Below are 16,175 nucleotides of genomic sequence, written 5' to 3'. Positions count from 1 at the left end.
GGAACAGATGTAGAGGTACTGGGAATACATTTCATATAAGATTCCCAGTATCAAGTTCTTACACCGCATCAATCGCCGCCCGGGTTGTAACTTGCTCGTTCTTGTTGCCAAGCTTTGAGATCTGCAAAAATGCGTCCACTCCATACCCTTCGAGACTGTGCAGTTCCAAACTGCCTGCCCAATATTCAGCATAGACTCGGCTCATGGGGAGACCCATCCCTAGACGGAGATTGGGTGGTCGTGATGTCAATGTGTCCAGGGATCCTTCATGGTATGAATCCCGATCGGTGTGTTTACGGTCGTGTGACACTTGCAGTTCTTGCATCGTCGCTGCCATTGCGGGGACCTGCCCAAGATTTTCCAGCCTGGATTGTGTGCGAGGACCCTTGCTGAAGGACCACAGATACGGCAAAATCTCTCGGGGGATTCCTCCTCCTTGATCAGATATGCGCATTATCACATGCTGCGGGGTCTCGCACACGAGCACTTCGATGGGTGGTGGGGTTTCGGTTGAATCCTGATATTTTTCCATCACTGCTTGCACTGAGTTGCGGAGAAGTTCTCCGATGATGTATTCCAAGTGGCTCAAGATATACGGGAAGGTCGCATCAACATGGCCCTTGACGATGATCGCGGGGATCTGAGTCGACCCTGATATGTTCCGCATCAGATCCTGTGCGACCTTCCCACATCGCTCGACTACCTCCTTCGCCTTGCACTTTAGGAACACTTCGCCCACAAAGTCTGCGTTCATGTCGGTTCGGTCGTGGGAATCGGGGAAATGCCATGGCGAGTTGAAGGTTTCGGTTAGAGCCAGGTGTTGCTCTGCGATGACTCGGCGAGAGATTCGCTACCGAGGAGACAATCGTCAGCTAGGAGGCAAATCAGAGGTCATCCTTACATACCGCTCGCAAAAGTGTGTTCATTAACCGATCCATTTCGTCCGCTGGAGCGAGATTGCGGCATTCCAGCACTCCTATCGCCAGGTTGGGAATCGCAACCAGATGCTCCCGTAGCATTTCCTTCAGGATGTCACAGAAACGGTCATTATCTTCAAGGGTCCGGATCTCAGGAACCACCCGAGCCCGCTCAAATGCTTTGTAGTACAGTTCGTATACAAGGGTGAGATGGGGGTTGGCAACTACCACGTATGGTAGCTGCTGGATGTCTCGTAGACGATGCGCAAGGCTATCCAATGGACCACAATCAGGATTTTTGCTTTTTTTCCCCCCTCAGATACTGCAGATCGTCTCCCAACTTACCGAGTAGGTAGCTCAGTCCGCACATAGTTCGCGGAACTGATGAGTCGTGGTTCGGTCAAGGTACGACCAAAAAAGGTCAACTGACGAAGACTGATTGGTCGAATAGCTCGTTCCACCCATCTGCCAGTACATCCCAGTCAGTGTTATGCACCATTTTGAGCTTTAGCAACGTGAGTCATCCATACTCATCTACTGCAGAAACTGGCCGCCATGGTGGCGGGCTGTTAGCTCCAGAATAGCAGCGTTTCGAGGGAGAATGGAGGGGGCCGCCAGCTTCTAGCTGGATAAGTCAACCTCATTGTGCTCCATGCACTTATTCAATAAGTACTGAGACCATGTAAGTGCTCACTATCTTGTGCACGCGTAGTTGGGACTTCAAGAGTTTGGGGTTGCCGGGCGGTGAGTCAAGCATGTGACACCAACAGGTTTGTTATGCTTTTGGTAAGTTTTGTTTTGCTGTCTTATATATATATCCATATATATCCCGAGGTCCTTATATATGTGTGTTCAAACTCTGCAAATGCCAATATCATACGATTGAGTTCTCATCCCAAGTTGCCTCGGATCTAAGGCAACCCGCACGGACTTGGGGCTAACGCATCAGCTCATGGACTCTTTGGATCATCTGAGGGTGAACTGGGGAAATTTGGATGATTGGGAGCATGCAAAGAGATACACATATCGATTGGCATACAGAACTAAAACATACATATGTATCTATCTATGTTACCTACTCCGTACATCATCGATAAATCAGACTGGTAAAAAATAGGGCTTTCTTCACCGTATACTCCGCACCTAGGTACTCCTGCATATATTATTGCACACTGCCAATTAATGAAACTATTGATTTCAATTCGAGGCGAGAGAGAGAGAGAGGGAGAAGTCAGAGCTCAATGAAAAAGCCATATTAACTCTATAAATAAGCATCTAATCAAAGACAGGTCTCTTCAACAACATCCTTTCAATATCACAGCCGAGCCCTCGAGGCTCCGCCACCGCTAGCTCCGGCCCTGATTATTTTGCGGGTGCGGACGAATTTCCTCCACCACCAGGCTCTACAGTGTATCTCTTTCCAACATTCTGTCCTTTTATTCACAAAACTCCCTTAAAATACAAACTCTGACGCCTTCCGGGACGGGAAGGCGCTTTCCGCGATGGAAAACGTGAGAGATCCCCCGACCGTGCCCCTCGCTAGTGTCGTCATTGGACCTAACCCTGTTCTACCAGCTCGCGGAGAACGACATGCTTGTCGATGATTATGATCAATACCCTGCCGAAAAGACCGATGTCGTCGTCGTTTCCCGGTCGGGATCCGACGAGCCTGAGTCCGCACCGACCGCAGATGATCGTATGTTCTTTGTTGCTTTTCCCTTTCCCTAAACCACAAGCAGGAGGGCGGTTTGATGGGTTAGCTGAACAAAGCATGGCGCCTAAATGAGATCGCCCCTCGAGAAATATACACCCTGTTTGCTTGCTTGTATTGAGTGGTCGCTAATCAAGACGATGGACACAGACGCGGCGATGATGGCAAAGGTCCTCCCCAACAACGCGGACCTCGAAACCCTAGACGAAGTCCACAACACATGGCACTTGTCAGACTGGCGGAAGATGGAGCGCAAGTCACACGGACCCATCTTCCGATGCGGTGACTCCCCGTGGTAAGTGCCTGAAATCTTTTTTCCCGGGTTTGGCTCTTATTTGGCTCTTATGGCTTTGTGCCGGCATTGGGTCTGACTCGAGAATAGGCGCATCCTCTTTTTCCCCTACGGAAACCAGACCGAATTCGCCTCGTTTTACCTCGAACATGCGTGGGAGGGTGGACCACCGGAGAACTGGTACGCTTGTGTGCAGTTCGCGCTGGTGTTGTCGAACGTGAACGATCCTTCCATTTATACACACCACGGTAGGATATTCAATTCCTAAGGGATTGATTGATTAGAATGCTGAGTTGAATTTTAGTTGCAACCCACCGTTTCACCGCCGACGAAGGAGACTGGGGATTCACTCGGTTCTCCGACCTCAAAGGTCTGTTCAGCCACGCGTGGGAGGGAAAATCAGTCCCGTTAGTGCAGGACGATGAGGCAATTGTCACGGCCTATGTTCGTGTAGTGAAAGATCCCACGGGTGTCTTGTGGCACAGTTTCCAAAAGTGTGTTCTCTCCGGGAAGTTTGACCGAGTGAAACTAACTTCTTTTTAGTTACGACTCGAAGAAGGAGACTGGGATGGTAGGATTGAGAAACCAGGGAGCTACATGCTACTTGAACTCACTTTTGCAGTCGCTCTATTTCACAAATGCTTTCCGCAAGGTACGAAGAAGCTTCGATTGCTTCCCTAACTACTGAGACTAATGGAAATCCGTAGGCCGTGTACCAAATACCGACTGACCAGGAAGCTTCACGTGAGAACAGCGCGTGGGCCCTCCAGAGACTATTTTACAACTTGCAGACTAACGATGTTGCTGTTTCCACAACCGAGCTCACCGCGTCTTTTGGCTGGCAATCCAGCCAGATCTTTGAACAGCAAGATGTGCAGGAGCTCTCACGAAAGCTCATGGAAAGATTGGAGCACAAGATGAAAGGTACCGTTGCAGAAAAAGTTCTACCTGATCTGTTCGTCGGAAAAACAAAAACATATATTTCTTGCATCAATGTCGATTACGAGTCTTCCCGCGTGGAAGACTTCTGGGATATTCAACTCAATGTTCGAGGCAACAAGACCTTAGACGACAGCTTCAGGGATTATATTCAGGTTGAGACACTCGAGGGCGAGAACAAGTACGAAGCTGGGCAGCCATATGGTCTGCAGGACGCCAAGAAGGGCGTCATCTTCGAGAGCTTCCCTCCCGTTCTGCATCTTCACCTCAAACGTTTTGAGTACGACCTCAACCTTGACATGATGGCCAAGGTCAACGATTATCACACATTCCCTATGGAGTTTGATGCGGCTCCTTATCTTTCTGAGAGCGCTGACAAGTCGGAGTCCTGGGTTTACCAATTGCATGGTGTTCTCGTCCACAGCGGTAACCTCGATGCTGGACATTACTATGCCTTCCTTAAGCCCACCAAGGATGGACACTGGTACCGCTTCGATGATGACCGAGTCAACCGAGCTACTGACAAAGAAGTCCTCGATGAGAACTATGGAGACTCCCAGCAGCGCACGAACGGAGCGACTGGAGGACGATCCGCCATCCGCACAAACAACGCCTACATGTTGGTTTACGTCCGGAAGACGAGACAGGATAATGTATTATTACCAGTCACAAAGGATGATGTGCCCTCTCACATTGGTAGGTCCAGAGATTTATGTTCTTTGGGGAATTGACCGGTTGGCTAATTTTGAAATAGAGAAGCGTATGTCTGAGGACCGGGTGGAGATGCTGCGTCGGAAGAAAGAGAGAGAAGAAGCCCACCTTTACATGAATGTCGGCGTCCTCAATGAGGATGCATTCCGAAGCCACCATGGCTTCGATCTGACTAGCAATGACCTCCCCGCAGACGATCCGGCCCTTCCCACGCCATACAAGATTCTTCGGGCAAAGAAAGTCAGCGAATTTGCACAGGAAATCGCTGAAGAACGAGGTCTCAAACCAGAAGCCATTCGATTCTGGGTCATGGTAAACCGTCAGAACAAGACAACCCGACCCGACCAGGTGATCCGCGATCCGGAGATGACTGTTGAGGAGGCATACAACAAATACGGCACTAAAGGTCAGCTCTTCCGCTTGTGGATTGAAGTGGCACCGACCGGCGCGGACGGGAAACCTGCTTCGTGGCCCGAGAATGATTCTATCCTCATTTTCCTCAAGAACTTCGACATCACGGCCCAGACATTGACTGGTGTTTGCTCTGTCTACGTTCAAAAGAACCAGAAGGTGAGCGAACTAGCTCCGACAATTCTTTCCAAGATGGATTGGCCTGCCGGTACAGAGTTCTTGCTATTCGAAGAGATCAAACATACCATGATCGACGTTATGAAACCGAAGCAGACTTTCCAGCAATCTGAAATTCAGGACGGCGATATCATTACTTTCCAGCGCGCAATCAAGGAGTCCGAACTGCCACCCTCAGCACTTTACACAGACGCTCGGCAATTCTACGATTACCTTTTGAACCGCATGGAAGTTCAATTCGCCCCAATCAAGACCAGTGAAGGGGATACTTTCTACTTGACTCTCAGCCGCAAGATGACCTATGACCAGTTCGCCAAGAAGGTTGGTGATCATCTCAAGGTGGACGAGACTCATCTTCGATTCGCGCCCGTGATGGCCAGTACTGGCAAGGCGAAGCCTTTCCTGAAACGCAACGTCAATCAGAACCTCTCACAGATTCTCAACGGTCAATATGGTGCCTACGGGTACACCATGCACCGGGCAGACGCTTTGTACTACGAGGTACTGGACATGAGTTTGAGTGACTATGAGAGTAAGAAGTCCTTCAAAGTGACATGGCTCCCCGATGGCCTTACCAAGGAGGTTCGTATTAAGGATTCCCTATCCATGTCGCTGGGATTTGGCTAACGTTCAAGTAGGAGATTGTCGAGCTCTTGGTTCCCCGCAGCGGCACCGTGGCAGATCTTCTGTCTGCGTTGCAACAGAAATTGGAGCTGGGCGATGAACCCATCCGGATTGCCGAAACACACAGTGGAAAGGTCTATAAAGAGCTTCGGGAAGAACAAAACGTGGCTGCCATTACCGAGTACGCCACACTCTACGCCGAAAAGATCCCGTCGGAGGAATTGAAGCTGGACGCCGAGGACCGCACAATTGGCGTGTTCAGCTTCGATCGCGAACCCAACCGGACTCACGGAATCCCCTTCAAGTTTGTTGTGAAGCCTGGAGAACTTTTCGCGGAGACAAAGAAACGCCTTTCCGCCCGCACACAGATCAAGGGCAAGAACTTTGAGAAGATCAAGTTCGCCGTGGTCCCCCGGGCATCATTCTCTAATGCCCATTATCTAGAAGATGGTGAGTGTTTTTCCTTCGGTCCCATTATAAAATCTTCTCTCGGACTGACTAACCCCTTTCAGGTGATATCTTGTCAGATGTAGCGGCTGGTGCTGACGACTTCCTGGGTCTTGATCATCCCAACAAGAACCGCAGCTTCTGGGGAAAGAGTGATGGATTCTCGATTCGTTAGACAAGTGTTAAAGTCATGGCGCTGGGGGGTTATGAGTTGATGGAGGGCTGTATGCTGCAATCCGGTACATGAGCAGCGACACCCTGATGCGATGATCATGCCTTTCTCTTTTTTTTTTTTTTTTTACTATTTTATGTAACCAGCCGAAGTAGAAGACATTCCGTCTATATCATGAGTGCAGATTGTCTATTTTCTCATGTGTCGTGCAATTCATTTACAAAATAGACCCATGAAGTAGTCAAGAATTGACTTAAGTCGATATATCCGGAAGTTTGTTTGGATGGATGCAAACAAGTCAAACAGCGGAACACAAAGTTGGCCAGAACGCCATCTCCTGATGCGGATATCATCCACCAGTTCAACGGTCCCCTCTCGGTATATCTTTCTCACAATGAGGTTCGCTCTTTTTGCCGGCCTGGCCTCCTTGGTCTCATCCGTGACCGCAACCGCCCTCACCTACAGACTCGAGGCGAACGAGAAAGCATGCTTCTTCACGAACGTTGAACAGAGCAACGCCAAAGTGGCCTTCTACTTCGCGGTACGTCCAATTGATTATCCAGCCATAACACATTCATCCTATGATAATTGTTTTTGTCGTGGAGCTATGGATACATATGGTGGCGCCGAATACTGATATTGTACAATACAGGTCCAATCCGGCGGTTCGTTCGATGTCGACTACTCTGTCACCGCACCGGGCGGCAAGATCGTTCTAGACGGCACAAAGGAGCGCCAGGGCGACTTTGTTTTCACCGCGCAGAGCATTGGCGAGTACACCTTCTGCTTCAATAACGAAATGTCCACCTTCGCCGAGAAGATGGTCGACTTCGAGATCGCCGTACGTTTCATATCCGTTTCACATCCATCGACTCAAGGAAGGGGTCAACAAATGCTAAATTGAGCCATTGAAACCTACAGGTTGAGAACGAACAGCGCGCCCAGCTGCCCTCCCGCCAGGGCGCTAGCCCAGAGCAAACCTCCAGCCTGGAGGAGTCTATCTACAAGCTCTCCGCACAAGTCTCTACCGTCTCCCGCAACCAGAAGTACTTCCGCACACGTGAGAACCGTAATTTCAGTACCGTGCGGAGTACCGAGCGTCGGATTTTCAACTTCAGTGTGATTGAGTCTTTGATGATGGTTTCCATGGCTGCGTTGCAGGTCTTTGTTGTGCGTTTCTTCTTCCAGGGCGCTCGGAAAGGTATGTTTATTTCTTCCCCGTGTGTAAGGGATGAATATGGGCGGAAATCAGAGTCGCGTCTGGACTGTTTTGCCTCTGTTATCTATCCTATTTGGTGGATGATTAATAACATTATTTTGAAACAGGTTACGTGTGATGTGAGCATGAGCATGAACAATAATATGATGCATTTCACTACCTTTTATATTGGCGTGTTGGTCTAGTTATTTATGTTGAAAAATCTATGATGTTCTTGTCTGACTGGACAAAAATTGGGAAATATACTCGGTATAGTAGTTGGCTTCGAACCGAGATGGCTGTTGATCGTATGGCATGCCAAAGAAGAGCAGTTGAGGTGAATGTTTAGTATTTATAGTAACTTTGGTTCAGGCTGAGCGTCTAGGATGTTGTACTAGGTAGGGGACTTACAACCCACCGAGGGAAGATCGATTGACACAACAGGCTCAAAAGACACCGGGGAACTGCATGCTCAAGATTCCCAATGGTATATGCTGTACGCCTCAAGCTCTCTATTCCATGGTCGCAGGGGTATAACCGGCTTCCGTCGAAAGGATAGTTTCCAAATAGAAGGTCAGGTCGTCTGTCGCTGAACAACATCAATAAGCACTGAATCATAGCGCAGCCGGAGGCGAGGGCGATCGTTGCTGTATGCTGTATGTTTGCAGGGGTAGAACCGGTTTATGCTCGGACGAAGATTTCTATCAGGGAGCCTAGATGGTCTGTTGATGAGTCGAGACCGACGAAAAAGTCCGTCGACGTTGTGCTGGACCCGTTCTCACGCCTCCCGCCCCTGCCGGCATCTACCATCCTGGATGACTGTGCAGCCGGGGAACCGGGTACTGAATGCTCGCAGAGATGGAACCTGTTTCTGAACGAAGGACAGCCCCCGTTAGTATGTGTGAATGGAGTATGTGGAATGACTTGCAGCATATACTCGCGACCAGAGCACAAAGCAGAGACGAAATCTCACATACTGATCACACTGGTTAGTTTCACACCGGTTTCGAGCATCAGTTAGACGCTATCTTCTCCATATATTATGCGAGGAAATATGGTAAATGGTAAACACAAGTCCAGATGCATTCATGAATGCTAGCGTGTTGAGTGCTGCTCAGCTAAGGGGCAATGTTGTACATAGTACTATCAAGGCCGATATCCTATCAAAAACAAGTTTTTCGCTCCTTGCTTTGGCCCGCAATATACGAGGGCACGCAGACAAATCACAGACAGTCAATAACGAATGTGTGGAGATGGGTTGTTGCTGGACATCCAGGGCAAGGGCCTATGACGTGAGGCGATGTCGGTAAGAATCGGCTCCGTGCAGTTAAATTGCTTCCAGTGATATCATATGCTCGCTACAATGTGCAACATAGGTAGATAGTATGCCTTCGTGCTCCTTTGGCTCACAGGACATCGTAGGGATCGCCGTCAGAGACTGCAGTGTGATATCATTTGAGATGCGCTGGGAATTGTCAATCTCGGGTATCTACTGTTTCAATTGATCGGCATGCAGTACGAAAGTATACAACATACAACGGATATACAAAGTATTGTAATTGATTTAGGCAGTCTAGGGCTTATCATAACGCGTGGGTCTGTATGTGGTTCAGGCCTTCGGACCAGGCACGACATAGAATGGGATAATGAAGGAAGTGGACCGTAAAGACTCATTCATTGACACTTAATAGGCAGAGAAAGACCCGCAGGTGCCATTTCGGTAACATCACGGAGTATGTCTCGCACGCTTGTTTTTGACATGCTCGGATGTTGATACAACTTGTATGCTGTCATGTCTGGGATCAGACCCTTGAGGTGGAGCAGCGGTATGGTTCGGACTCCATCAGACTATGTTGGAAAAGAGGCTAAAACATGCATTGTACACAATTTTCTTTCTACTGACGATATCGTATAGAATTTGAGTCAACACTGATATCAAATGAGTATCATTATCTCTCCACTGACTTGATGAGACGGTGTCTCTCTAGTCTGCATTATTTGTAGTATGATAAGCTCACTATATTGCTGACTTTGGTCTAGACTAATTCCAGCTAGATTAGACTAGTTCTTCTTCGAAACTAGGGGGTCTCGTCCGAAACGCCAGACGGCCGATCATGTCTGCAAATTAGAGTATATTTCAAAACGCTCCGACGTTGCTGTGTTGCTCCTACATAAAACATCCCTCGGGGCAAAGGAGATCCTATATGCTGGATATAAGCTCCGGCTTGCGCTGATATGTCACTCTAATGTTGTAGTACTATGTAGTGCTATCTCTTCAAGTTGAGCAAAATGTACAGCTATCGAAGAGGCAAATTGTAGATAAATAGCTCTGATATGTTCGGTCTCATTCCGATCTTGCAACAATTTGCCTCCCCGTTGGGCATCAAGTTCCATCCAGGGTTCATAGATGGCAAATACATAACTCCGTCCCAATGTTCTTCGATGCGAACGCCCCTGTCACTGACCCATGCGTCTTACCAGTCATTCTGGTCAATCATGTTGTCTTCTAGGAACAAGTATGGACTCCATACAGTGGAACTACCTCGATATTCCATATCGGTAACGCAAGTTTGGTTGCAACCATCGTAGAGCGTCAGAGTCTATAGATCGTAGGATTTCCTGGTTCTGGTACCGTGTCTGGGATATATCTATCGGAAACCAGACAGATTTGAGACTATCTACAACATAGAATAGCGTGAGGATAATATACAACGTAGTCACTACAGAACTAGTATAATCTGAAGATGAGGGCTCACTGACGTCAGGTGCCTCTATGCCTCAGGCATCAATACCAGGACTGTACAGTACATTCCCCAAGGAAATCACTAGCTCGTCTCCACCCGACGTCTCCATTTCTTCCTATTTCGTTCATTTCTGATAATTTGGCGAATGAAAACAGTCGAAAAATGAATTAAACCTTCATTCGCTGCAAACTGTGTCTCCACTATGGCTGAAAGCCTCCATGACTTTGATCTTTGATACGGTGTACCAGACTGTTTCGGCTTCAAGCTCAGATTTTGTACTCCGTAGAAGAACGTTCCATTTTTGATAACCAAATCTGTCTCGGGTAACTCTGATTTCGTTTTGCCATTTCTATGACCGGCAATTATCGGTACTTTCCCGGCCGAAGCACAAAATCAAATTGCTCGGATCGCCCCGACGCCTCGGGGTATGACGGCATAGCTCCAACCCGAGCCCCAGCTACTGCACAGCCTTTTTCTTATGCAGGCGCATTTACTGCTTTCGGCCGCACGGATTACATTGATTTGATGGGCATGTCGAACTAACTGCTAACTATTGGTTTGGTTTGAATCAATCGATGTATCCAAGCATCTCACCCGATCTGCCGGCTTTGTAACAGCGTGTTTATCACTATACCGGGGCTCCACTAGTGATGCCCACATTTTCCTGCCAAAGGACAACCTATCCTGAATCGACACAGAATGCAACATGGGTCTCGCCCTTCCAAAAGGCCATGATAATTCAATTATGATTCGTTTTGTAAACGTCAGGTAAAGATCTGCAGGGGACCGGACTGTAATTGACTGTAATTGTGCCGATCCCAAAACGCCTTCGGCTCTCAATGGTCATTCACATTCCCCAGTGACCTCATCAAGCATTGTGACCAATCCGTGGGTGGAACGACTGATGATATCGCTTCGGGAGTTTACCAGTCTCCGTACACATGTGGATATTAGTTAGTTCATAACATCCTGTGATGATGATTCGACCCCACATTATGGTATACGGAATACCCAATAGGTCAACGGTATTCACTTACCTACAAATACTGAAGGCTGGGGTTTATGATGCTTCTCTTCTTATGATGTCGCCTAGGAGAAAATATCCCCCCTCCTCTTCCCCCCCCCTTTCGGCCAATTATGTCACCGTCCGCCCCTCGGTGTAATCGGTAGAGATCTCTTGTGCTTACCATGGACGGGGGAGAAATTAGGCAACTTGTTGACCTATCAGAGGCTTCAAAGTCGGGTGCGTTTGCCATCTTCGACCACCCGATTCCAGTCTCGTGTGGAGCCACGCGTGTGTTATATATTAACCTTGCTCGCAAATTGGATCCAATTGTTCTTCGTATATGTGCCCTAACTCCTGAATCCTACCCCATAGAATTTTCCCCTACCATTTTATACCTTTGGCCCGAAACATACATAGTACCGTTGGATTTCCACCGATTTAGTACGACACATCATCTTGTCTACCTGCGACCCTCAGTACCATTCCTATCCAACACAACCAGCCTAATTGGTTAAATCTTGAAATAGTTCAATATCACAGGTGAGTAACTGTTGAATTGACTGGGATATGAGTAGTATCTGGTTTCCCCACGGCACCCACAACCCAACATCCACCCCACGATGATCGTCCTACTCATCAGCCTCATCCCTATGTCACTACCACCCACAACGATACTATTGCACTCCTGCCGCTGTCTGATATCTAGTCCTGAAACTTAAGCTGACCCTTTCACCTCTTGAAGACATTTTCCCTTCCACCATGAGTCACCCCGCCCAAATACAACAAACAACTGAAAACATCCACACCATGTTCCCAGGCTCTGATAACGTGGAAAGCATGTCCAATGAAACTCTGCTCGATTCTTATCGGTCGCTGGATCCCTCTCCTACCTCGCTGGAGGACTACAATCGCTCCATGCTACAATACACCCAGCGCCAAATGTCTTCCTTCGTTGACACAGATGACTCCCGTCGCGATAGTCAAAGCAGCGGCAAGAGTGGTCGTAGCATCGCTTCTAGCGGCAGTAATATATCCCGACAGACCAATGAATCTTTCACGCCCGTCAGCAATACCCCTCACATTGCCGAGACTAAGTAAGGTCAGTGGTCACGATATGGCTTGAGGCTAAGTCTGCTGGATATTGAGGCTGTGCCCTGTATCAAGGTATGCGTTTTCCTTCATCTTGACAGCTTCAATGTATTAAAAAAACGCTAACGAAAGTACTTCCAGCGGTCCTGTTCCACCAATATCGCGATCTAGCATCATAATGATACCTAGCATTAGCGAGGTGTTGGTGGCCCTATGGCGACTATCAACAGTCACGTATACTTTCCGTCAATGCCTACTCAGATGCAGAATTTCTGCGGAGTTTTATGAGAATCGCGCGGGCGAGCGTGCCTGCTTTTCAAGCGATATATTGAATGTTTGTTTCGAGTTTTGACTTTTATATGGCCTCGGCTCGTCCGGGTCAACTGCGATATGGTCCTTTACTTTCCCCAGCCCCTTTTCTACCCATTTTTTACTTTCGCATTGCATTTTCGGAATATCGATTGATCCTCAGCATCCTTTCCCCGGGCTTTCAGTGCCGGATTACGCATCGCGTATGCCCCCACTCCAGACCCCTTGGTCGTGAATCATCGCTTCCATCATTCTGCACCCCTTATCACGGAAATACATGGCTTTTCCTTTTCATTATTGTCATATATGACCGTTTGGGGGTTGCTCATGGGGCTGGAGGGCAGTTTACAAACGATAGTTCATTTCCATTTCGAATATTTCTCGAACACTATCCATTCTTCCCGGGGTCTGGGGTAAGCGATCGACTCATCGGTTCTGCTTGATATTCCTGCGGAGGAATACTGGCCTGTACATTATCTGTGTCTTTACATCTTCCCAGCGATTTGTGCCTTTTTTTTTTCCTCCTTCTTCTTCTTCTTCTTCTTTTGACTCTACGTGATGAATCAGCTCTGTCTCCGAGTCGAGGACACTGGACTGTCCCTCGGAGAACTATGCTCTAAAGCTGTTACGATACCACTTAGCCGTGTTGGCCATTGATGAACTGTACAGTTATGCACAACCAATCCGGTGCAATCTTATCTTTCTTCCACTTATATGTGTTTATTTCTTGATTCTTTCCTTTATCCAGCCAACAGTCCAAACTAGATTGGGACCGTAATCCTATAGATGGTTTGATCGGTACATTTATCCCGTTCATGAAATATGCCTCAATATTGAGTTGGTGGCTGAAACAAGGCTTGTACTACTCTGAGACAAATTGACGTCAGCACAAAAACACCAGCCTGGCTTGGACTAATATATTTGGCCCGGGGTGGCTTCTTAGCTTGGTCTAGTATCGTCTTTACAGTCTTCCGACTTTTTCTCAGGGTTTGTTCGGTATATTTTCCAGCTTTTTATTAAATATATATATCCGATGCTTGTACTTTTGGCAGTGGAGACCAGGCAAATAAATATGTGGATAGTATATAGGATATACTAAAGCTGTGAGAATCAAGCCAAATCCGAGATATAAAGGAATAGCAAGAGCTAAGACCGAGGTGGAAGATCTCATACCTAGTGTGGTGAAATTCCTTGTTATCATACACGAGGCGCCATAGTGGTTACCTAGGCAGTGACGATCTGACCGGAACACTAGGATAACACGGGCATCGGTACTACTTAGGCCTTCCCGGTGTAAACATTGTAGAGAGCTAGACTTGAATAGTCTTTGGCACGGCGACCAAATCTTGGTATTGGAGTTGGAGTTGGTATCGGCTTTAAGACTGCCTCTGAAATAGCGTTTCGAGTATGTTTTGGAGGTTTCCCTAGAGTATCGACTGCATAGAGCTAGAGAGCTTGGCCTGGCTAGCTCTATCTAGGTCCGTTGAAAGCCCAAGTGGTCAGATAGACTGGGTCAATCGGTCCGTCCAACGGCCCGGGGCCGCTTTGATCGGCGATGCCCGATGTTTCAGATATGGATTTGTTTAGGCGAGGATGAAACTCAAAAGGACGTGTGTACAATACGTTTATCTAACTCAAATGGGAATGTCTGTTGGTATGGTAATTAGAGAATCGAATAAAATAGGTTTTGTTGGAATACATAGGGTTATCATATATTTGGTGGGCGCAATCTGATGAACACATCTACGCTCACTTTTTATTTTTAACCCCGGACTTATTAGGATTAGATTTTCATGTTTGAAATTAACTGAGACATATATTCAGTCTTGCCAATTAGGAGCGAAGTCCTCTTTTTGTTCAGAAGAACATCTTTCAACTTATGTGTACGATCTACTATTTTGCTGTCCTGATTCATAGATCGAACTCTCTGAACAATTGCTTCTCAAATCGCGGGCTTCCACGAAGAACGTTTTAGTCTTAACTCGAGATCTGGTCGTGTTGTAGAGAAGAGCTGCGTGCTTGAGGCATCCCTTGCATACCTTCCAAGGGGAATCCAATACACCCGTAGAGAACTTATCCTCCCAACGAGTTGTATATTTTATTGAACATGAGGTAGCTTAAAAAGGCCATGAAATTATCGCTGTGACTATGTTACGTTGTATGTTCCAATTGACTCTACTTTATATCGCTGCAAAATGTATATGTATGCCATTTGGACAGAGATAAAGAACAGAAAATACCAACACCAAAGCCCACATACCAGAGCAAAAGGACCCAGAAAGACCAGTAGAAACTATTACCCAGAATACGCGTTCCACATGGTTCAACTCAGCAGCGAATCATCGCCATATCATGCCTTTCTAAATAGAGGGATGAACCCCTTGGAATCCCAGGCTTCGCCCATGAGCCAACCAAAAGCGCCCAAGGGAGGAAGACAGAAGAGATTGCGATAGGCCCGTCGGGGCCTTAGAAAAACCGAGCACTGCATTGAAGGTCAACATCGTGTTCCTGTTTCCTCCCCCGACACACCCATCGACGACCTCGCGACAGCCAACTTGGCCCAGCTCCAGCCATTCAATTTGGTCTCAATTTTGGAGACCAGCACACACTCATTTAATTTCCTGACTCTTACATTGACATTCATTTCGGATCTCCAAATCTCATAGCCATTTGCGGCTATACATCCATTCAGTACTTTTCACACCTACACAACACACGAACGAAAAAGAATCAGCAACGATGCACCTCACAACTCTCCTCACGGGCCTTGTCTCCCTCCTGTCTGTCACCACCGCCATCCCAGTGGGGAACGATATCCCAACTCCCGCATCCTCCGTATCCAAGTCTCTCATCTCACCCTCGAGCTCTGCCTCAGCCTCAGCTTCGGCTACCCCCTCGCCCAACCCCTACGAGGCCTACACATGCCCCGAGGGCCAGTCTAAGTCCTGCTGCATGTCAGTTCAGCAGGCGAGCGGGGAAATCACCAAGGGGCTCGGCGAGTTAGTCCCAATCGTCAGCGGGCTGCAGGTTAGCTCGGCTATATCTTTCCAGTGTATGTTTCTTTCCATTCTTTTTTCAATATAACATCGGAAGACTTGATTATTGTATACTAACTCAATACACCTTGACAGGCAAGAGCATGGCTGAAAAAGAGGCTCCTGATACATGCAACGGGAAGGGTTATTCCCCCATGTGCTGCAGTAACAGAATTGATGTATGTGTTTTATCTTCCCTTGCTTTTCTTTCGCTTTGTGTTTCTGAGAAGAGAGTGGATCTGACTTAATCTTTTCTCCTAGGGTTCTGCCTTCAACTCCTGCAAGTCTTTCGAGGAAGTTAAGAAGACTTACTATGCGAATCAGATGGGGCATAAACCGGAGACGCAGGCTGATATGATCATGGACATTCTCACTTAATTTCAACAACCCGGC

At 47.6% G+C, this 16,175-nt stretch overlaps 5 protein-coding genes across 5 annotated transcripts; 4 read left to right on the top strand and 1 right to left on the bottom strand.

The window, feature by feature from the left end:
- Positions 1–58: 58 nt before the first annotated feature.
- On the bottom strand, positions 59–1,674 carry N7537_005484 (protein kinase PKP2; the record flags this gene model as incomplete). The annotated part of the gene is made up of 5 exons (XM_056896541.1): positions 59–850; positions 906–1,188; positions 1,263–1,382; positions 1,448–1,542; positions 1,612–1,674. 5 exons carry the CDS (start codon positions 1,672–1,674, stop codon positions 59–61), a joined length of 1,353 nt encoding a protein of 450 aa, XP_056752326.1.
- Positions 1,675–2,419: 745 nt separating this feature from the next.
- Positions 2,420–6,404, top strand: N7537_005483 (ubiquitin-specific protease UBP15; the record flags this gene model as incomplete). The annotated part of the gene is made up of 10 exons (XM_056896540.1): positions 2,420–2,428; positions 2,493–2,613; positions 2,779–2,923; positions 3,011–3,168; positions 3,225–3,414; positions 3,464–3,572; positions 3,628–4,555; positions 4,614–5,740; positions 5,797–6,232; positions 6,295–6,404. The coding sequence occupies 10 exons, from the start codon at positions 2,420–2,422 to the stop codon at positions 6,402–6,404; spliced, it is 3,333 nt and encodes a 1,110-aa protein (XP_056752325.1).
- Positions 6,405–6,795: 391 nt separating this feature from the next.
- Positions 6,796–7,738, top strand: N7537_005482 (p24 family protein; the record flags this gene model as incomplete). The annotated part of the gene is made up of 4 exons (XM_056896539.1): positions 6,796–6,942; positions 7,054–7,242; positions 7,323–7,602; positions 7,728–7,738. The coding sequence occupies 4 exons, from the start codon at positions 6,796–6,798 to the stop codon at positions 7,736–7,738; spliced, it is 627 nt and encodes a 208-aa protein (XP_056752324.1).
- A 4,370-nt stretch (positions 7,739–12,108) lies between these two features.
- On the top strand, positions 12,109–12,447 carry N7537_005481 (uncharacterized protein; the record flags this gene model as incomplete). Its single annotated transcript, XM_056896538.1, has 1 exon — positions 12,109–12,447. The coding sequence occupies one exon, from the start codon at positions 12,109–12,111 to the stop codon at positions 12,445–12,447; it is 339 nt and encodes a 112-aa protein (XP_056752323.1).
- Positions 12,448–15,486: 3,039 nt separating this feature from the next.
- On the top strand, positions 15,487–16,160 carry N7537_005480 (uncharacterized protein; the record flags this gene model as incomplete). The annotated part of the gene is made up of 3 exons (XM_056896537.1): positions 15,487–15,799; positions 15,879–15,961; positions 16,044–16,160. 3 exons carry the CDS (start codon positions 15,487–15,489, stop codon positions 16,158–16,160), a joined length of 513 nt encoding a protein of 170 aa, XP_056752322.1.
- Positions 16,161–16,175: the final 15 nt, after the last annotated feature.

This window comes from Penicillium hordei (genome assembly GCF_028827395.1).
Source record: "Penicillium hordei strain IBT 12815 chromosome Unknown utg000003l_segment0_segment0, whole genome shotgun sequence".
Taxonomy (NCBI): Eukaryota; Fungi; Ascomycota; class Eurotiomycetes; order Eurotiales; family Aspergillaceae; genus Penicillium; species Penicillium hordei.
The sequence above is the reverse complement of the archived record's forward strand: the minus strand, read 5'-3'. Positions and strand labels throughout refer to the sequence as shown.